General features: G+C 40.2%; 1 protein-coding gene across 3 annotated transcripts in view; it reads right to left on the minus strand.

The window, feature by feature from the left end:
• myh10 (myosin, heavy chain 10, non-muscle) overlaps window positions 1-22,016 on the minus strand; it is a 46,019-nt gene that overhangs the window by 1,819 nt on the left and 22,184 nt on the right. For 2 of the 3 annotated variants that reach the window (XM_056749702.1, XM_056749701.1), the window contains 35 exons: window positions 19,384-19,476; window positions 18,732-18,795; window positions 18,485-18,583; window positions 18,213-18,356; window positions 18,028-18,123; window positions 16,987-17,105; window positions 16,364-16,516; window positions 15,938-16,111; window positions 15,577-15,750; window positions 14,951-15,065; window positions 11,563-11,756; window positions 11,332-11,453; window positions 11,173-11,242; window positions 10,510-10,670; window positions 10,294-10,402; window positions 9,311-9,442; window positions 8,775-8,981; window positions 8,491-8,628; window positions 8,213-8,336; window positions 7,935-8,106; window positions 7,316-7,528; window positions 7,021-7,165; window positions 6,597-6,803; window positions 5,842-5,946; window positions 5,502-5,654; window positions 5,141-5,389; window positions 4,847-5,059; window positions 4,336-4,548; window positions 2,889-3,050; window positions 2,346-2,474; window positions 1,684-1,772; window positions 1,448-1,571; window positions 1,148-1,356; window positions 947-1,055; window positions 58-230 (listed from right to left, as the gene is read on the minus strand). In XM_056749702.1, the coding sequence (XP_056605680.1) occupies window positions 58-230; window positions 947-1,055; window positions 1,148-1,356; window positions 1,448-1,571; window positions 1,684-1,772; window positions 2,346-2,474; window positions 2,889-3,050; window positions 4,336-4,548; window positions 4,847-5,059; window positions 5,141-5,389; window positions 5,502-5,654; window positions 5,842-5,946; window positions 6,597-6,803; window positions 7,021-7,165; window positions 7,316-7,528; window positions 7,935-8,106; window positions 8,213-8,336; window positions 8,491-8,628; window positions 8,775-8,981; window positions 9,311-9,442; window positions 10,294-10,402; window positions 10,510-10,670; window positions 11,173-11,242; window positions 11,332-11,453; window positions 11,563-11,756; window positions 14,951-15,065; window positions 15,577-15,750; window positions 15,938-16,111; window positions 16,364-16,516; window positions 16,987-17,105; window positions 18,028-18,123; window positions 18,213-18,356; window positions 18,485-18,583; window positions 18,732-18,795; window positions 19,384-19,476 (5,153 nt within the window). Of the gene's footprint in view, window positions 1-57; window positions 231-946; window positions 1,056-1,147; window positions 1,357-1,447; window positions 1,572-1,683; window positions 1,773-2,345; window positions 2,475-2,888; window positions 3,051-4,335; window positions 4,549-4,846; window positions 5,060-5,140; window positions 5,390-5,501; window positions 5,655-5,841; window positions 5,947-6,596; window positions 6,804-7,020; window positions 7,166-7,315; window positions 7,529-7,934; window positions 8,107-8,212; window positions 8,337-8,490; window positions 8,629-8,774; window positions 8,982-9,310; window positions 9,443-10,293; window positions 10,403-10,509; window positions 10,671-11,172; window positions 11,243-11,331; window positions 11,454-11,562; window positions 11,757-14,950; window positions 15,066-15,576; window positions 15,751-15,937; window positions 16,112-16,363; window positions 16,517-16,986; window positions 17,106-18,027; window positions 18,124-18,212; window positions 18,357-18,484; window positions 18,584-18,731; window positions 18,796-19,383; window positions 19,477-21,883; window positions 21,902-22,016 lie in introns of all 3 variants that reach the window. The other variant, XM_056749699.1, reaches the window with a different exon arrangement.

Genomic DNA, 22,016 nt, shown 5'->3' on the forward strand with positions numbered 1-22,016 from the left:
CAACCAAGGATCAAAATGAACTAATGCCCAAACAGATGCATGTGATGTGTGTTTTACCTGAGCCGGTTCTTGAGCGAGTTGACCTCGCGGCTCAGACCCTCGCTGGCTTCTGTAGCATCATCCAGTTCTCTCTGAAGCTTCCTGCGGGAGGCGTTCGCTCGAGTAGCTTCCTCCTCGGCCTCCTCCAGCTGCCTTTTCAACTGCTTCATGCGCGAGTTGGCCTTTTCCATCTAAAGCAAAAGGTTAAGTGAGCTTCTACAACTAAATAATTGTACAATTCTGTGGTGCTTAATACTGTGCTAATATTTATTTTCATGGAGCGTGTTTTAGTTTATATTTAGCTCAAGTACATTTTGAGCTTATATCACTAATCACGATATATTAAAATAAACAAAAGCTGTACACATTTCCACAAATTTTTAAGAAAAATTCTAGAAGTTTCGGTAGCACAGGGAAGGAGGGATGAAGCGATGATGGGTGACAAAAAATGTCCTCGGGAACAAAGTTCGAGACAAAAAATGTACACTTCTGAAGCTTTGGATGACTCATTTTAGTAACTTATGTCAAACTGCTGTTTTGCGCTCAGTGTTATGGCAGTATCTTGTCATTTCTGTGTATGAGTAATAATACCAAAAAACTAATTTGCGAGTACAATTGATGGTAATTTTTTTTTAAGTGATTTTCATATTCAGCATGTAAACTTCAACAGTAAAATTAAGCTAAACACAACTTTAAAAAAATTGTTACATAGTGTTATGCAATGAAAGGGTCCTGTTTCTCACTTGGAAAGTAAAACAACCAACCACAGGTCACCTTTAAACTTTGAAGCACTCACTGAAGCAAATTTTTTTGTTAATTTCTGATTTTGTTTTCATTTCTTCAGTCTAAGGAGCTGAACATTCACTTAAAAACACATGCAACATGCATCTCTTGAATGTCTTTTCACCTGCTCTTTGTACTGGTCGGCATGGCGACGTTCGTCCTCAACTTGCATGAACACCTCCTTGAGTTTCTTCTCTGTGCGACGTACGATTTTATTGGCCGCAGCTCTCTCCCTGTAAAGAGCACAGATAGACTTACACACTGATGTCTTAATACAGAGACAGTGACACAGGTTTGCACAGAACACTTGATATCTGCTGCTTACTTCGCCTCCTGCTCAAGCTGCTCCTCTAACTGGATGATCTTGGCCTCCAGGGCGGCGATAGAGGCCTTGAACTTAGATTTGATGGATCCTTCTAGTTCCTGCAGTTTGGCCTTCAGCTCTTTGTTTTGTCTCTCCAGCTGCTGCCGGGCGTTCTCACTCTTCTGGGCAGCACTGCGCTCTCCCGTCAGCTCTGTGTTCAGTGTGTCCACCTTCACATTCACACACATCTGTTACGACACTGAAGACTGCAGAGAAGACTGTATAGTTCGACAGATGGTTTAGAGTTCTTCAACACTTCACCTGCATAGTGGTCTTGCGGAAGCGGTCGTTCAGGAGCTCCATGTTGCCCTGTTCCTCCTCTAGTTCTTCCTCCAGTTGAGCGATACGAGCCTCCAGTCTCCTCTTCTCATCCAGTAGGGCTGCCCTGATGGACAAACACAAAAACACAAACTTGAGTAAATATATCGTTAAGCTATGAACACACAGAAAATAACACAACGCGAGGCATACACTATATGGATATGCAAGAGACTCACTTTCCAGAGGCGCTGTTAGAAATCTCATCCGCCAGTTCATCTCTTTCCTGTTCAGCGTGGCGTCTGGCTCTCTCTGAAGATGCAAGGTCCTAAAAACACCATTAATAAAAATCTCATTAATAAACCGTTTCAATAAAACAATGTGGAGTGTTCCTCAGGAGATTTTCTTTACATGCTACATCCACATTAAGAAACCTGAAAATTCTCAAAGTGAACAATGTGGAGATTTTAGTGGCATCTAATGGCGAGGTTGTGAATTGTAACATGCGCTCACGCCGTCCCTGCCTTTCAAAGCACTACAGCTTCTCTCTCAGGACAAAGATGTCGTGACTTTATTTTGTTCTCTTGCGAAGTAGATAACATGTTTACGGAACTACTGTTTAGAGCCGTTTGGGGCTACTGTAGAAACAACAGGGTGAATTCCATGCAAGTGGACCCATTGTGTATATAGATAGAAATAGCTCATTCTAAGGTAATAAAAACATAACGCTTCATTATATATGGTCTTTATATACCTTTCAACACAGTTATGTATATTATAATGCGTTTCTGTCAATAGATCCTCCAAAAAAATACACATTGTGTTAAGAAACATGAGTTAAACTCAGAGGAAATCTAGGCTTTAGCCGCTGTGTATTTGAGACATCAGGATGTTGGCTCACCTCCTGCAGCTGCAGAATCTCAGCCTCGAGACTCTTAAGTTTTTTCTCGTTCTCTTTAGACTGAGCGAAGATCTCATCGCGAGAGGAGCGCGCCTCCTCCAGCTCCCTCTGGTAGTCCTTCATCTGTGCCTGGTTTGAAAACAGACGCGAGCCAAAATGTGAGAAGCACAGATGGGAGTATCTCCACAATGATTCCCGAGGCTTAAAATGTACTGACGGGAAGCTCTGGACAAATCACTTCTCTCAACTGCTTTAGCACTTTAGCTAGGAGCTTATGAATAAAAACATAACGTGACATTTAACATTAGATTACTGTAATGTGAAATTAATAGAAAACCGAAAAGGAGAATCAGCACACTATATAAATTTAAAGTGCAGGATACACAGAGAACATTTTTATGGAAGATTTTCAAGTCATGTGACGACAAATGACAAATGTGCACCAAGAAAGTGACTGTGCACAAGTTAATAAATATATATGAAATAATAAATAAATATGTGGACTGGACTACTGGACTGGAGATTGAATAGGGAAATGTTTACCTGGAGTTTACGTAATTGTTTAATGGCTTCATCGCGGGCCTTGTTTGCAGCCTCGATATGAGATTCCACATCTTTAAGGTCCATCTCCAGCTTCTTCTTGGCTGCCACAGCGAGAGCTCTTTGCTTCCGTTCGTCTTCTAGCTCCGCCTCCATCTCACGCACCTGAGTAGGCGGGGCTCATGAGTAAAAAGGCTAGATCTGATTTTTTTAAATAACCTACATATTGTTATTGTCATTAAATGTATTATGAATTTGGAGTAGGGCTGTGTATCGCCAAGAACTTCACGATACGATACCCATCCCGATAAAAGCCCACAATGCAATTTTATTACATTTCTCATATGACAGATTAAGATTAAAGTATTCTTGCAGAATATTGCCACTTCTAATTTAGTTATTAGAAGTTAATATTTATTAGTTAATCTGACAAATCAATGCATAAAGTAGATTTGAGAATGAGTATAAAGTTGCAAAAGATCAAGTCCTTATAAAGAGACTCCTTCTTAAACAGGGTTTCTAGGCGACGTCATCTATATGCATGTGTTTTACAAATAGACTATTATGTCTAACGAATAAATATGAATACATGCATAAACGTGCAGTCAGAGTAAATAGATTTAATTAAAAAGATATGTTTAAAATTGAAATAGATGACAGATTTATAGATGTATATGTAAAGTGCTGAAAGATTTAAGCAGGTCTTTGCTCTTCACTTTCTATTAACGTAGACTGACCATGTTCCATACACAATGATGTTCTGTACAGGTGGCCATTAACCACCAACCACTGAATAATACTTCAGAGTCATACATAAAATATATATCTGTGTCATCTTCATTTCTCCCTCTTTCACACAAGATCAAGACGCTATTTGTCCGTGATAATCCAGTAACTTCAGCAGCGGGAGTTTCATCGATTTTAATCGCGTGCAATAGTGTTAAAGTGGACAAGAAGCAGTGCTGCTTCATGTGTTTGTTGACTACACGACACTAACCTAACACTTTGCCTTAAACTCAACCCTTTAAGTGAATGATACGAGAATGTGCTTTCATGTATACTGTGCTCACAGAAGCAGTGAGAAGGTAAGAGAGCGCACTCTTTTTCCACTTTATGATGGTGAAACTTTGCAGTTAATCTTCAGGTCACATGCATATAGAATCGTGAGGGGCGATCCGTACAGACCACACATAAACTCAGATCAGATCCTCTACATCACATATAATCGTATCACAATATTTTTGCCTAATAATTGGATATTTTAAGTGGTGCAGAATCGATATGGAGGCAGGTGTATCGATGCGCTCCTAATCAGGAGCTCAAATTTTCGACACATATCCCTAATTTGTAAAGTTCTGTATAACACAGTGGCAGGTGAAAAAGCATTTATTTTAAACTTTTAATTATATTTTTATTTATATAAATGTGGTTTTATTCAAACTCCACCCACCTGTTTGACCAGCGCCCTCTTCTTCTCTTCATTCTGCTCATCTCTGGCCTGCAGGTCTCGGTCAAACTGAGCTTTCATGGCCTGCATGTTGACCTCCAGACGCAGTTTAGCATCTTCAGTGGCCTGCAGCTCATCCTCCAGCTCCTCAAGCTGTGTTCGCATTTCCTCCACCTGCTGCTCTAGAGTGCGTTTGGATTTCTCCAGCTCATGCACCTGCGATAAACACGTTTTTAGGAATAACACGTTTTCAACTCCACTACCCTTCATAAGTGCTACCGTTCTCATTTGGAACGCCCATGTGTTGCGATTCAACCAATGGGTAAAATCTTGTATACTCTGAAATATTATAATTACGAAAATAAAACATTCTGTAAGAGCAGTTTTTGTGTTGATTTTAAAAGCACTAAGACAGCAACGAAATGTGCCGGAAATTCTTTAATGTATGCTTGAATTTATTATGTTCATAAACTTCACTGGCCTCCAGACCTGAAGTTTATATTAACACACTTACATTCTTGCCAACATCATCCTTGGAACTCATGAGGTCCTCCATCTCGGCTCTGAGCTGCTTGTTGAGCCTCTCGAATTCCTCTTTGGCCTCCAGAGCCTCGTCCAGGGCTCGGGCCATAGACAGAGCTTTGGTATCCTTCTCTCTGGCTTCCGCCTCGGCACGGTCCCTCTCCTCAGCGTAACGTGCCGAGATGGTCTTCTCCTCTGCCAGCATCTGTCACACACATCTTACGTTAAACAACTGACAAACGCAACAACAATACAATCTCTAAAACAAGCGTTCCAACGCTTTTACCTGGTCAAACTTCTTCTGTTTCTTCTCCAGGTTTGAGACGATCTGTCTCTGGTGGTCCAGGTCCACCATAAGGTCGTCGAGCTCCTGCTGGAGTCTGTTCTTGGTTTTCTCCAGTTTGTCGTAAGCGATGGCTTTCTCCTCAAGCTTTTGACTGGTCACCTCCATGTCCTTCTGCAGTTTCCTCTTTACCTCCTCCAGACACTCCAAGGTTCCCACATCATCCTCTAGCTTCTTCTTGGTCTCTACCAGCTGTCAAGGAAAACAGGGTTTCAGAAAAGTGATGACCTTATAAACATTTAGGAAGCTTTAATTGCTTTTCGGAGCAGAAACTTAAAAAATGCATGTCCACATGTATGTGCACCTGCGCTTGTTGGGTTGCCAGTTGTTTCTCCAGGTTCTTACGCGTCTCCTCTTCCTCCTCCTGCTGCTCCAGCAGGCTGTTCTTCTCATCCTCCAGCTGACGAATGCGGCTGCTCAGGTTTAGCTTCTGACGGGTCTCCTCTTGAAGCAGTTCCTGCACAGACCATTTCATACAATCGTGACTCCTCGCTCGGCCACAAATTATTTTAGCATTTAGCTTAAATGACAGAGTTTCAGCAATTTAATTCATAGGAAGAATCTCAAGGCTCAACCTTACAGGTAGTTACTAAACTTCCTAATCATCATCTCCAGCACTTTGTATTTTCAGAAAACATTATTACCTGAGTGTCTTGAAGTTGACTCTCTAAGCTGGTTGAGTCTTTGGCCAGCTTGATTCCCTTCTTCTCAGCATCTTCCAAGAGAGCAGAAACATTGTCCAGTTCCGTCTGTAACGCAATTTTGCATTTTAGGAATTTGGAAAACTTCCAAAATTAAATAAATCTAAAACCCAGTTTCGTCACTGGCCGGTGGGGTCGATCACTGCTGGTTTGTAGTTTATAGAAGTTAAAGTAAAAGCACTTAATAACTGTGTGAATAATGTGTAATAGTGATGTTCTGTAGTTTATGAGAGTAAAAGTAACAGCACTAACCTGTAGTTTATATGATGGTGTGTAACAGCGTTGTTTTGTAGTTTATGGCTGTTAAGGTAAAAGCTATGATCTGTGGTTTATGTGATGTGTAATAGTGATGTTCTGTAGTTTATGGGAGTGAAAGTAACAGCACTGATCTGTAGTTTATATGATTGTGTGTAACAGTGATGTTCTGTAGTTTATGGCTGTTAAGGTAAAAGCTCTGATCTGTGGTTTATGTGATGTGTAACAGTGATGTTCTGTAGTTTATGGCTGTTAAGGTAAAAGCTCTGATCTGTGGTTTATGTGATTTGTAATAGTGATGTTCTGTAGTTTATGGGAGTGAAAGTAACAGCACTGATCTGTAGTTTATATTATGGTTCATAAGGAAGTACTATGCTGTAGCTAATGTTAAGTTGTGTTATAGTGCTGGTCTGAATTTTATGGATGGAAGTCACATCACTGACCTGTAGTTTATGGGAGCGGTCAGCAAGTTCTCCTTTAACCTTCTCGCCCTCGCTGAAACGGGCCATAACCTCCTGCAGTTGAGACTCTAGTTTTTTTCTCTTGTGCTCAGACTCGCTCTTGGCCTGCTGTAAACTCTTCACATCACTGGCCATCTCCTTATTATCACTCTCCAAGGTCTGTTTGTTTTTTTCCAGGTTTGCCTTAACCTAACACAGATAGATTCAGACAAAGTTTGAACGACCGCCAGGTTTCCCCTTAACTGTTTTATCTGGAGCCTATATTGCATTCGTTCACTGCGTAAGGAAATGTATTTCAAACACATCATGTTGACAACAGTGAATGGCAGCTGTCCAATATAGACATTAGATGAGAACTCACTCCCCACAATTAATGATTAAATGACTCTCTATGTCAGTGGCTTACTCTCTTGGCCTGCTCCAGCTGTTCAGAGATCTCCTCCAGAGCTGCACCATGCCTCTGTCTCATCTCCTGAATCTGAGACTCGTGGTTCTTCGTCTCGTCATCAATCGCCTTCTTCAGTTCAGCTACCTCCTGTTCACGTTTGGTCCTTTATGCGCAAAGTAAAGTAAGACAAACCAGGAACGAGGTTTACAAAACGAGTCAGATCCCAATTCATTCTAATCTAAATGGCTCTTTGCTTAAATGACTAAAATGATTCTGTAGACTTGAATTTGGTTCCTAAAGCAGACTCTTGTACCTCAGCTCCTGTTGGGCAGCAGTTGTGTCCAGGGTGTCTTCGAGCTCAGTCTTCAGAGCCTCCAGCTCCTCGCTCAGATCTCTCTTAAGTTTCTCTGCTTTGTTCCGGGCCGCTTTCTCAGACTCGAGATCCTCCTGCAGCTCAGCGAGCTGGGCCTGAAGCTCTCTCACCTGCTTTAGGGCATTGTTCTTGTGAGTGACCTCTTCATCACCTCTGAGGAACAAACGTACATGCACATCAGAAGAATTACCAACTCCATTTCATGAAGCAATAATAAAAAACTGCAACAATTTCCCTTTAAAGGCTGTAATCCTTTAAATATGCAATTCACTTCTGCAGAAGAAAAAAATGAATAAGGAATGCAATTATGGTCTGTGATAAAGATGGATTAGTCTTTACAGCCTCATTGGGCTTCGGTTTCTTTACAGTTATACAAAGTAAACAAACCCAGAGGTTTAATAAATCCAGAGAAATAAACATTCCATGACTACTAAATCAATTCATTTGACCCCAACATTACCCAGACGTGACAGCCAAACTACTTTGGCATCAAGAAGATATGTTTTGATACAGTTAAGAGTAATCTCTCCCCCTCTCTTGCTCTTTGTTATGGATTTACCTGGCCAGTACAGCTTGCAGTTCCTCTTCTTTCTTGGCCAGCTGAATCTTGAGCTCCTCGATTTGGGCCTGCAGCTCAGCTATCTGATCCTGTAGGTCAGTGGTCTCTCCGTCCAGCTTACGCTTGGCTTTCTCCAGCTCCTGTCTTGTTTTCTCTTCTTTCTTCAGACGCTCTGAGGGACAGACGTACAGATATAAGACCATTTGCTGTTTTCAAGTAATTCCAAAAAGCCCTTATCCCATGCTGAACAAGTTATCCAGATCTAATTTTGTCCTTACCTTCCAGGTCCACCATCATCATTTCCTGCTTGTTCTTGACCTTGCCAAGGTTCTTGGCCTTCTCCTCTTCTTCAGCCAGATGGGAGGTCATCTCATTCACACGGTCCTCCAGAAGCTTCTTCTCCTAGATGACAGAAAGGGACGAAAGGGTTTGAAATTAATCTAAATTTGTTGGCCACAATGCAAATTTCATATGATTTGTTTCTCTAATCGGTCTTGAACCAAACCATACATTTACAAAGCTGGACTCTTTCAGACAATGTGACTTGTGTACCGACCTTGAGGAATTTGGAGTTCTGGTCCTCCAACAGCAGAATATCCTCCTCCATCTTCTTTATTTTGGCCTCGGCAGTGACCTTCTCTAGCTGAAGCTTCTGTCTTGCAGCCTCCTCTTCATCGAGCTGTTCCTCTAGGTCCTGTTAACACAAACACACACATCTGATTTATGGACAGCAGTAGGGTTGCATGAAATCTACAATTCCTACCCAGAACACAATTCATTGTACAGTACACTATACAGAATACAAATATCTCCGGTGACAACAAAGGCTTGAGTCTTGACCTGTATGTGCGATTGCATTTTCTTCTTCTCGTTCTGCAAAGACTGGTTCCTCTCCTCTTCCTCCTCCACACGGGACTCCAGGTCGTGTAGGATCTCCTCTAGCTCTTGTTTTTTAGCCACGAGTCGAGCTCTCATCTCTTCAGCTTCAGCAAACAATTCCGTCTCGGCCTGCAGTTGCTCTGCCAGAATGTTCTTCTCCTCAATGATCTGAAACAAACATCACACAAGATATTTCCACAAGATTCTTAATTAGCAGGAAGTCTTTATGGTCATTTAAGGTCTCAGAAGATCATAAAGACACAAGCATCAGTGCTAGAGTAATTTTTATGGTGGTGTAGCCTCTCTGTAGGCTTTCAACCGGTTACCAAGCAACTGATAGGACCTCTGTGGGGTCACAGGTGTGTGGATATTGCCTTTTTACAATTGCTCTGAATGAAGCTCAATCCATTCGGGCCTAGAACAGGATCTGGTTTATTACCAACCGTTAATAAAGTATTGTCATAATCAGGATTATATAACAGATGGATCATGCTGACCTGCTGGTGTTTCCTCTCCATATCCACCAGTTCGTTCTCCACTTTCACCTGCCTCTCCTTCACTTTAATGAGCTCTTCATCCTTTGCCAGCATCTCTTCCTCCTGACGCGTCACCTGAAGGAGCGGTTTCACCTGCACACAAATGTCACGCATACAGTGAATCTGATATTGAAAGATGACGGTTTTTAATTCATTTGTAAGTCACAACAAAAGTAGTAACTTTACTTTAGCAAGGGAGATTAGGTACTTCGTCCGGTAAACCGTTTTTTAAAATGTACTGAAAATGCCAGCAGTGGGCGCTCAACGACGTTTTTTCCAGCCAAGGTGCTCTGGTTGCCATGATACAGAATATCAGCCAAAGTTATGCATCTGATTTCGAAGATAGTCAAAAAATATGACGATTATGACAGCCTGGGGGTCTCATCTGGTACAGATGTCGATACTCTTAGAACACAAGTATTAACTTTGCATCATTTTTAAGTCGATGTACAAGTAGGATGTGATGATTGGTTGGTGTGGTATTTGTCCCGCCCCTCCTCCACTGTGCATGTCTGAGTAAAGTGACCCAAAGCTAAACATTTTTCAAATCTAGGCAATCAAAGCTGTACATGGAATAAATGCTTTGAATGTTTAGTCCAGAAATGCAAATTGTAAAAACTATTCTGGCTTTAGGAAAAACTGCCTCGGTGGACAAAATCTGCAACAGCTCAGATTGATCTCCAAATAACGTTCATTACCAAAATTCAACGAAATAAAGACTCGTTAGAGCTCATCTTCAATACAAAATAATGCATGCTAGAGAACAGCTATTTGAACCTAAGGTCATGAACATAATTTTGCCTTTAGTATGTTTTTAATTTACATGTAAATGTAACCGGTTCTTAATAGAAGCCAGTTCTTGGTTCTCAGCCCTGCGTTTGTTCACACACAAAATCTAGTCAATTGACTTGATCATTAATGTAAATTGTCTCTGAGAAACTAACCTTGGTAAAGAGTCTCCACCACTGCCAGTGGCGTAGTTTCAGGTAAGCGGCACAGTTTCTCTGGAGGACTTTCAAAGCGCTGAGCTGCTGCTGCTTCTTAGCAAAGGCTCTGAGAAACACAACCACAAAACAGAACATTCACATTCAAGGTCCCATTGTGTATGCCGCTGACACTTTCAGATCTTATTTAAATCTGCCATTCACATTCGGACTCACTTGCGAGCCAGGTACCCTCGACAGACAGACTGAAAGTAGATGATGATGTCTGTTATCTTCAGGTCTCGCTCTTCTTCAAGGTGCGCCAGAACTCCAGTGCGGAAGAAAATCTTACTCTGACCGATCCGGAAGAGGTTTGGGTCTAGCTCCAAGGCTCGGATCTACACATAAAATATTAGTTTGTAATAGGGCTGTGTATCGCCAGCAACTTAAATATACGATACGCAGCCCGATATGGGTACATTTTTATTACAGCTCTAGAGCAAAATATTCCTGCAAAAAATTGCCATTCTTATTAATCAGTTAATCTGACAAATCAATGAATAAAGTAGTTCTGAGAACGAGTATAAAAGTGCAAAAGATCAAGTCCTTAAACAGAGAAACCTGTTTCAAAAGCAGGGTTTTCAAAAAGATAATATGAATATATACATAAATGTGCAGTCACAGTAAATAAATTTAATTTATAAAGATACGTGTTGAATTGAAACGGATGACTGACTTCTAGATATAATATTATAAATGTGACCGGTGTAAGAATTAAGCAAGTCTTTGCTCTTCACTTTTTGTTACACGCACATTTACTCTTGCCCTTCCACGTTTTATGAGCGAGCGATTCTTTAGAGGAATCTAGATGTTGTCAGTATGAAGCTTAAGAAAACTCACCATTCTTTCACAAGCTTGCTTGCCATCCATAAAACCCTTGGGGATTGCGTTTGGGGTGAGGATCTCATATCTTGAAAGGTAAAAGGTTTTTGTAAACCACAAAGAATGAAAGCTGCTTTCGTGATTGAAGAGACGTTTAGTGAGACATCTGAAACAGACCTTTGTCTGAACTCCTGGAAGACGATACGGTTGGGGAAGCCCTGTCTGCAGATGCGAATACCTTCCAACACCCCGTTACACCTCAGCTGATCTAGAACAAGATGGGGTTCCAGTTTACCAGCCTACAGACAAGAGAGTCAAATGAGTGAAATAGTCAAACTAGGCATAGTTTCGGCGCACATCTAAAGGACACAGACACTCTAGATGGTCTTTGAGATGAACATCACTTACTCTTTTCTCATGGTTGGGAATGATACAGCGGACGAAGTTAGGGTTGGTGTTCCTGAGGGTGGCCATGAGTTTGGTAAGAGACTCTTTATAGAGCTGACCAACTGTGCGGAACATGCCCTTCTTGGTCTTATACGTGGCTCCAAACGCAGTCTCGTTCATCCCTGCAACTTGGTCCAAACCAACAATGCGGTCCACTGCCATGAAGAGCGAGAGAAAGTAATCAAACAGTTAGGTTGATGTTGAAGTTAACAACACAGAATGTAATGAAAGGACAGTCACACAGCAAAGCCAAATCAGGATGGATGATGGAAAGTCTACGACTAGAACTCTACTTCAACATTGTCAAGCAAGTCAGGGTCAAAATACGCTGTGTATTCTTGCGATTTTACAAAAGGCAGAAACTCTCCTTGGATAAATAAAGATCTAAAAGAATCAAGTCATACTCAAAATAAAACGTTTCCCATAGTACAGTGTATTTTGACGCCAAAAGTTCAGACAGCCCAGTTGAGTGGCAACAGCCCCTACAGATCATGGATGACTATGCAAGGGCAAATGGAGATGTGAAATAGATGAACAGTGCCAAGACCAAGACTACATCTTTAAACAAGCACAAGCAGCAAAAGAAAACATTCAGTGTCTGAAACAGGAAACATCTCATAATGTGAACTTTGAAAAAAACCTGTCAAGATTATGACCTGACCAAAGTTCACTCCAAAATGAAAACAGTGACATTTAGATTTTTTGATGAAAATTTTCTTATAAACACATTTTTAAACATATTGTGTCAATTTTATGACAGTAAGCCCAAATATGAAAATTCAGTCATCGCTTACCAGTTGTCTGTATACATTTCTTTGTTCTGATGTCTGAGACAGAGAAAGATATTTGAAAGAATGCTTCCAACTAAACAGTTCTTGGCCATCATTGACTATCAAAGTAGGACATTTTTTGGTAAATGTATTTGTTCTGTTGAACACAAAAGAAAATATTTTGAAGAATGGTGGCAGAGAACTGTTTGGTTACAAGCAGTGTTGAGAAACAACCCAGAACAGAACAAAGAGATTTATACAGATTTGAAACACTCGACGGTGAGAAAATGATGTCAGAATTTTTTATTTGGGCAACTGTCCCTTAAAGATTTTCCACTTAATTCTTACTACCATTACTCTAATGTGAGGAACAAAGCCCTACTCTAATACCGTAATACAAAAATCTGTATTCAATTATTTGGATCCATGACTTGTTATCATTATTAACACGTCTTTAGTGAATTTGTCGTCTTGAAGTATTCATGCTGATTGCAACTATATTCATATTTTTTACCGCATTAAAGATTAAAGAAAATGACATGCAAAAACTGTTCAAAAAACGCCTAATGTTTTTCTTTTAATTTCAGCTTAAAATATGTGACATTCATAAGCACTATAAGATTTGGTGTCTTATTCAATTAAAAGATTATTTCATCCTGTATATTGTGTCTTGTTTAGTTAAAAGATTATTTAATCTTGTATATTGTACACATTCATTCCCTGACTTGTGCCACCAAAATCTTTAACAAGAATCTAACACGGTTATCAGTTAAATAAATAAAAATGATGTTGGGGTCAGATAGTTACAGTTGCTCTATTTACTCAATGCAGTTGAGGCAAATCAGATCAGATATACCAAGAAATGAAAAAGACTTTAACAGAGGTAGATTCCTGGCACATCAAATCTACATCAGGTGGTCAGTACCGACAGTAACTTTTTCTGAATCGATCTTTCATTCAACACATGTAACTGTTTATTGGACTCAACTCAATTGACTTGAAACTACTATTAACCATTAACTTCCTGTAAATGCAAGAATTGCTTCTAAACAATGTTCTTTCCTAATAAGGACTCCAGACGTGACTCCTGTAATTTTCAGAGAATGTTCGTTGACTGGCACGGGGAGTGCGAATCATTTGGATTCCAATGAAACAAGACATGTATTGTTCCAAGTTCCTCGTCGGAGACACCACAGAATTCCTCCACCCCTCACCCAAACTCTGTCTCCCTCACACGGCCTATCAAAACGCCATCTGACACTTAAAACAAACAAGCTGTCTGACTGTGAGAGGCAAAGAGACATCCCCAGTACCACACATGCTGTCTGCTAAAAGCAAAGCTGTGAATCTCATGAAAACACTTCTGCATGATGTTTCAAAGCTATTCCATTATATCTGCATAAAGGAAAGGACATTTTAATAATAATTAGGAACATTTACCTCACATTATTTTGTGTGTTTTTGTATTTCTCATGGTCAATAAAGATTTTTGTTAGTGTTTTTATAATGTATGTGTTTAAAGGGTTTCATGAGATTCATCAGTCTTCTTTAACACCACTTGAAGTGACTGTGCTTTGGCTTACTCAGTATTTTTAATATGGTGAACACAAAAATCTATTTCTACTATGTAATGTGGGAACAGTGCAGGGGAAGTGAGCAGAATTGCACTCAAGAAACAAGCAGGGCCCTAAATCCTTGTAGCTAGCTCCTAGAGTTCCACATCACACCGTTTATGTGCTTCGCAGCATCAGATCTGCATGTTAAATCTCATGCATTGAAGTTTCATGCGAACCTCTTAAATGGTCAGTTTGAGCATCAGCCAAGTCAAGATTGCTTTCAGCTAACTCTAAGTTAGCCAGCTAGATGGACCAGGGCCCAGGTCTACAAGCCATGGGAAGATTTGAAAGTACACAATGCGCTGAGAGACCTACAGCATCGTATACCTTCACCTGGCGATTCATGTAGACTAGAGACATCGTAAAAAGACGCTCTTTGGATATTCTGAATCTCTATGGTCGAGAGACAGAGAGGGGGCAAAAGGGAGATAAACATGAGGAAAAAGCAAAATAAAACGAAAACAGTAGAACACAGCTAGCACATAAAGACATATGGTAGTAAACACACTGGTTAGTGCTGAGCAACACAGGCAAGTCCAAGCAAAAACAATAAGTCATCGTTCCATTTGCACAAGCTTCAGATTTTAGTGATGAAAGGGTAGAATTTACATGTATCTCAAAATCTTGCCCTGACCAGACGTAGGAGAAAAGAAATCTGACTCTAAGCCATTGAAAAACACTTCAATTGACTGCAAATTATCCAATTCTATATTAAAAGAATTGTGTTCACACCTTGACTTGTTTGGAACATGACCCAATCTGCATTTATGAAATATCAAAAATATTTACACCAATTCACCGCAACGCATAGCTTGCTTTTTACTTCACAGACAACTCATGTCAAAGAAAAGTGAAACAGTTTCTTTCTTCACAAAGTGGGAGGATGGAGCCAAATAACCGGCCTGTTAAACGTTTCATTGGTCAGTGTAAGTCGAAACATCGCTACGGAATGTAATCGCTCACCGTCCTTCCACAGTTCGGCCACAAACTTATCGGTGGACTGGTGCAGGAGTGTGGCCACGTTGTCGTTTAGAGGATCCATGTTTTTCAATAACCACTCGTCCGCCTTATAGTCAACCTGCAGAGAGAAAAACAAAAACACTCGCTAAAATACTTAAGACGAAAATACTGGAACGCGGCCAGTTTCGGTTGGGTCTGAGTGTGGATAGATTAGTTTACAGGTTTAGCTTGTCTTTGGCTATTTGTATGATGTTATGTAACTACTGAGTGCTAACGTACAAATCAACGCTCCATTTTTCTTTTTCTACAAGCAAACAAAGCAACTTGTAATTTTCAGGCTTTATACAGAAATTGTGCTTGAATGGAATTAAATTCCTCATTTCATGCAGTGTCAAGTTTCTATTCCGAACGGGTCTGCTTATGTAAAACAGATGTGGCCAGCGTTTCCCACATACCACAGCTGGATGCTGCTGCGCGGCGAGACGGCACCACAGCATTTCACTGCAGGCCAGCATGACCAGACTAAACCCAATTACATATACATTCTTTACCGTGTAAGATCCTGCTTTCTAGTAATTGAATTTCTGAAAAGGAACAACAAGTATAGGCCAACGCGAATGCAGACGTACCTTGCCAGCATAGTGAATGATGCAGAAATCGGCTTTGTCCTTCAGCTGCCGCGGTTTCTGGAACTTGCTGTGAGTTCCCTGCTCTTGCACTAGTTTGTCCACAAAACTTTTGTCGGTGGCTTTTGGGAACCAGCACTCTTCATCCAACAGAGCCAACACGCCAGGAGGATTGGCCTGGAAAAGTGATCATATAACCGATGAAACCGATTCGGTTTATGTATAGAGGAGCAAAAACAAAGCAGTCTCCACTTTTAACTTTAATCACATTACATTCTGTCAATGTTTGGGGTAAAAATATTTTCAGCAATCTACATTTTTGAGGGCGAATATAAATACGTGCAAACCCAAGGTAAGAGCTCACCGGTCTCTCGATGAGATCGATACAGGGCTGCAGGTCGAGGCCGAAGTCGATGAAGCTCCACTCGATGCCTTCACGCTGATACTCCTCCTGCTCCAGGATGAACATGGTGTGGTTGAAGAGCTGCTGGAGCTTCTCGTTGGTGTAGTTGATGCAGAGTTGCTCAAATGAGTTTAGCTGCAGAAAGACAGACCAATAAAACAGATCATCAGTATTTCAAGTCTAGAACCGATATTGAATTACAATGCAAACATTTAAACTTCACTTTAACCAAAAAATCATTCGTATGATCTTGCATTGTTTGGATCTAACATCAAAACGAGCATTTACTAATCCATATCGTAAACTTCTGACTTGAAGCAATGGTCAGTGTTTCATGTCTATGATTTGTGATACAGAGGTTGAGGACTAAATCTGAGGAAGCCGCACCTGGAAGATCTCAAAGCCAGCGATGTCCAGAATGCCAATGAAGGAAGCTCCCTGGCGTTTGGTCCTGTCCAGAGCTTTATTGATGCGGTGAACAAGCCAGCGGAACAACCTTTCATATGTGGCCTTGGCCAGGGCTTCCACCGCAAAGTCCGCCTGTGCACAGGAACACACAAGGAACGTAACATAGACATCATGTTTATGTTATAATGTACACTTTTAATAAAATCACTACAAAAAGTTACTTTTAGCAATGAATGTTTATTAAATGAAAGTTTCTAGTTGACTATTGCTAAACTGATACATTTTTGCATTAATTATTTAACCATGTGTGTCAGCAGCAGGTCTTAATGTAAACATGCCTTCTGGAGCAGCATGAATAAACAACATCCAAACATCATCTATCATGCAGGATTGGGACATTTAAGTACAAGTCCAGGACACTTTTATGAGAAGAGTAGGAGCCTATTGTTTTAAATGGGGAAGGAAGTGAGGCACAAAAGGACAACACTGCTCCAACATCACTTCAGATCGGGTAATGATCTGATCACAGATCGTTTGGGTTTCATTATGAGAGACGTTGGGAAATCTGACAGATATTCAGCGAGAAATGTCCAGTATATTACCTGTTCTTTAGTCTGGGCTTTCTGTACATAGTCCCTGCCCACTTTGATCCGTGGGGACAGAATGGCACGTGTGAATTCCATGACGTTCATGCCGAGCAGGTGGCAAAGCTTCTGAGCAGCTGAGAAACACAGAAACCTTTAAGCACCGTAACACAGACTCACCAAAAATGGTCACATTCTTTTTCTTGTTTGTAGAATTTTACCAGTTTCCCTTATGGACATACAAGGTCTGAGAGAAGCTCGTATGGGACGTATTTGTGCGAGTGCAAGTACTCTTTCAAATAAAAAGAAACACTTTTTCCATTATTGCAATTTATTGACTTCTACAACTCTCACAGCCCGTTTAGCACCAAAACAAACCCTGAGGTTTACCCTTTAGGACCACCAGGAGGAACATTACTTTGCGCCGTGAATGACACAACTTGAAAATACGAAGGTCTAAACATCTCACCATGAACGGTGAGGATCGAACCTCATTACTTAAAACGGAATGCATCATTACGATAAAATGTTGGCTGGTTTTGAGACTCTTAGGTGCAGTAAATGTGTGATTTTTCAAGACTTTGCAAATCTATGAAAGCCCAATATACGGCAGGAGGAATTCGTCAAATAGCCCACCAGAGATCTGCATAAAACCATATGGTGTAGGACTGAGATAGTGGGGTGGTGCGTGGATAAAGTGCTCTCAATAGATTTAGAGTTACTGAGGAATTTTAACTACCACATATTTTCTGTTGCTGTTCGTTAAACAATCGCTGAGCTAATGTTAGATCTTAAACATTTCTGTATCCAAACCTTAAAATGTTTCAATAAATTGCATTCAAGCACAGTTTAAAAAGAGTTGTGTGTTTATGTGTTACCTGTGTTGTTTGATAACAAGCATGTGTGCTCGAAACCTCACACGTTTTGTAAAAGTCGGTTAAAACGTTTGAGATTTTTGGAGCTTTGGTGAGCTAACTTTGAATATATTTTTCACTTCATTTGTTTTTGATTGAGCACCCATTTCAAGTTGATGTGCGTGCTTTTGCCTTGTTTTACTACCTGTGTTTTCTGGCATAGAAGCCTGATCAGTGTTTCTCTCCTTCTTAAACACAATGTTGCCAAACTGGAGAACGGATGATACCACCTTCAGCATCGCTGCACACAGAAACATGGTCCAGATGATCAACAGCATAAAACAGAAAACACAGAGAATGTGAGCGTGTGTAAGTTTCATAAATACTCACATAAGATTTCTTCATGCGTGAAGCTCATAATATGCATGGCATCCATGGTCTCTTGAAAGTTATCCTTGTCCTGTTGTCCAGGGATGGGAATGTTACCGTTTGAGAGGAAGCGATAGCTATTGAAGCCTTCGAGGAGTAGATCAGCTAGTAGTCACGGGAACAAAAGCATTAATAAAACAGCTTCTATCTTCTCCAGAAATCTGCAATCTTCGTACTCACTCAGATGACTTCAAATAACATCCAAAGCCTGCTTTCATCAATCCAAAACTTACATTTTAGATGTTCTCCAGCACCGGCCAACAACTGGTAGAAGACGTGAAAGGTGCGCTCATCTTTGGCTTGGCGTATAGCCCTGGACTTTTCAAGAAGATCTTATACAGGAGATCGAGTTAGGGAGCATTTAAGCCTGTAATGTTTTCACTATTCTAAAACCAGATCCAGATAAAATCTGTTTTGCATTCCAGCGTATTACTGTTGAAAAGAAATAAAAAAGCCTAGGTTGACATAAGATCAGGATACAGGTTTCAATGTTGGCCCCCACGATGTAACCCGTCACATCAAAGTTGACGCGAATGAACTTGCCCTGTGGAAAGACAAACACTTCAGATGTGCATACTGGTCAGGATCATTAATAAAACGTCACTGCATCGTGTAACTCATTTATATCATATGGGCCTATAATCAACATTTCCAAGAATCCATCTAAACAGACGACTGACTCAGACAGTTCAGACAGAAGGGCTTACGCGTGCACGATATGCAGGATATTGTTCAACGGATCTGCTTAAAAGACATCTGGATTTTCAAAGGGTGTGTTAAAGGATAACAGACACGCTCGTTTACTGCAAATGCACCCAAAATAAAAGAGGAAAGCCTAAAAATTAAACCCCTCCGTGACTTGCGTATCTTTAAAAGCTGACTTTGACAAATGCCAACTAAATCTTATGCAACTGGCCAATGAAATAATGTATTAAACACCTTGAGCTTTCAAGATTTCAGTGAGTGTACTGAGCCAACAAACTATATCAATGAACCGTCAGGAAATATATCCCAAATGTTTATCATTCTCACTGCATGCACAAGTAAAAAGTATATTTAGGCTATTTTAGATACATTTACACAGACAGAGTAAAAGGTAGGATTTCATATCAGACCAAATAGGGAAACTTACAAAGCGTGAAGAGTTGTCATTTTTCACAGTCTTGGCATTCCCAAAGGATTCCAGAATAGGGTTTGCCTGCAGGAGCTGACGCTCTAACTCTCCCTGTAACGCAACAGTCATGATATATGATCAAACAGAGCTTCACACAAGAACACATACAAATGACTTCAAGTTCAGAGGTGATGTGTAACTCGGATAAGAGAGACATGAAACTATGCGGCCTGTCCGACCATGAGAAGGAACCCGTTGACAAATCACCAGTAAAGAAAACATTTACAATTTCCTGAACATGTATTTATAAAGCAATAGATTATAATGCTGATTATTTACAGTTAGTTCACATCAGTAAAAAAGGTTGGACTTATTTCTTAATGTTCTGTCCCACCTCATTTCATCTCGTTTGTCTCCTTTATTCTTTCCCAATGTTGATTTTAGGTGAGAAAGTACAGGATTGTGCAATGCGATAGAGTGAGTGTGACTGACAAAATTAGCTTGCCTCCACTGCAAAGACATTTCTTTTCATTTGACCTCAAATCCGGCAGCAGATCCTCTAGATGGAGCAAAAATACACCACCCTACAAACCTAATTACAACCGTGTAGCCATAAAGGTCCTAGCACATGCAGTCTGACATTTCATACGAGTTTTCATTTTTGCCGCTCGTTTGTACGGTGTCTCTGAATTGTCAAAACGACACTCAAAATGCTTGCTACGGATGCGAAAACAACTAGTAATCGAACCAAGACCTATTTTTTTATTAGACAGTGTGTAAATGTGATTGACGCAACCTGAGTTCATATTTATTTTTTACGTGCAGAGATTTCAGACTCAAATCCATGTGCAATGGCCGTAAGAAGCATCTGTGATCGAGATTTTCACAGACTGCCTCAAATATATGTTAAACTGAGTAGTGCACGATAAATGATTGTCAATAACGGTATCGGCCGATAAATGATCATTTTTGGTTTTATCGGTATCGTCCGGTAAGAAACTGTAGTCTGATATATCATAGCCGATAAATTCTGAATCAACTCCACTGGTTGAACCACTTCAGCTGCCAGCTGCTCACAGTTAAAATACAGTACAGTACGGTTTTTCTGTCATGATCATTCTATTACCGTTATTAGCAAAACATTGTTGATGTAGTATGTAGATATTTACGAATGTGTAAATTATAGGAACTAAAGCAAATTCTTCTAAGCCGACCGCTGTGCTGTTTGTTTTGAGACCAGTCGGACTTGTGGCTATTGAGAACAACTCTCTGGGTTGCTCTGGAAGGACATCTTTACTGTGTGTATTAAATAAGCATTATAACAGAAAAGTTGAAATGTTAAGTGAATCTTTAATTTGTGTAAAGTAGGCTACATGATTTTTAGGGAAGGAAAATATTTTTCTCAGAAAATTGTTATTAATATTTAGATACCGTTATCAGCCAATATATCGGTCATCAGGCTTCCAATGTTCAAGAATTATCGGCAATCGTAATTGGGCAAAATGTACATATCTGGGCATCCCTAGTTTAACTCCTAAAATTATCAAATGACGGATGTCTGAACCCCACCGTCACCATCACAAAGTTAGTCTGCATTACTCTGTCAAAGCCCTTTATAGTTTCCATGTGCATCTGATAGGAAGTTTTGACAGGTGTTCCATTGTTCCAAAACACTGCAGTTGTCATGAGCTGGAAACACCACATGACAGAGGAGAGCTCTTGTGTGCGACCTCCGACTGCTGGAAACTGTTCCTATTGCGTATCCCAATTCCAAAAATGGATGCACAGTGGAAAAATCTTAAAAAGTTTAAACGGTTATGAATTTCACACGCCGATCATAAGAAACATTACTAGGGAAGCTTCGCTGCCTGTTTATCATAAAATGTTTGAAAAGAACACCTAAAATGCCATTAAAATGTGTGATGTCAACATCCTGTATTCTGATCACTTGTTGGCCTTTCCTCCACTGCCCAATTCAGCCATAACAGTAAATATTGATGGTAGTTTTGTCTAGATAGAATTTCATATCCAGACTACTTGTGTATTCTTTACTAATATAATTTCAAACCGTTAAGCCTCTTTCGATCAAAATGTTTATAGATAATCATAACCAGTTAATAGATCAAGTTGAAAAGCCACTTCCATCATTATAGAAAGAATGCCAAGTATGACTGGCATCACAGCTCCTCTTTGTAATTGAGTAAATGGACATTCCACAAGCTTCCAATCTAAGGTGTTTCAGAAAGGAGCACTCAGCACTGAATTCTGCTCACAAGCAACACTGCCTGCTTTGAAGTATTACAAACAAGTTGTGTAAATAACCTCTATTCATACTTAATACCACCCAAAAAAAGCGTGCATAACTGGACCCAGAGAGAATGAAACACTATGAAAGTCATTAATAAAAATTACCCCATTTAGAAATACCAATAAACAAAAAATGTGAAATGAGGGCGACAGAAGGTTCATGTGCTCGACAACAAGAAGAGAGGAACCCAAGGCACTACAAACTACTCACATAAAACAGGATTCCGTTCTGTGACCAAACGTTTATCATGGAAACAAAGAGGTGTTAATGTCATGTACACAGAAACAAACAACAGACAAGATACGCACATCACGAAATGTTCAGGATTCAATGCAAATTGAGC

This window comes from Triplophysa dalaica, chromosome 6 (genome assembly GCF_015846415.1).
Source record: "Triplophysa dalaica isolate WHDGS20190420 chromosome 6, ASM1584641v1, whole genome shotgun sequence".
NCBI classification, from domain to species: Eukaryota; Metazoa; Chordata; class Actinopteri; order Cypriniformes; family Nemacheilidae; genus Triplophysa; species Triplophysa dalaica.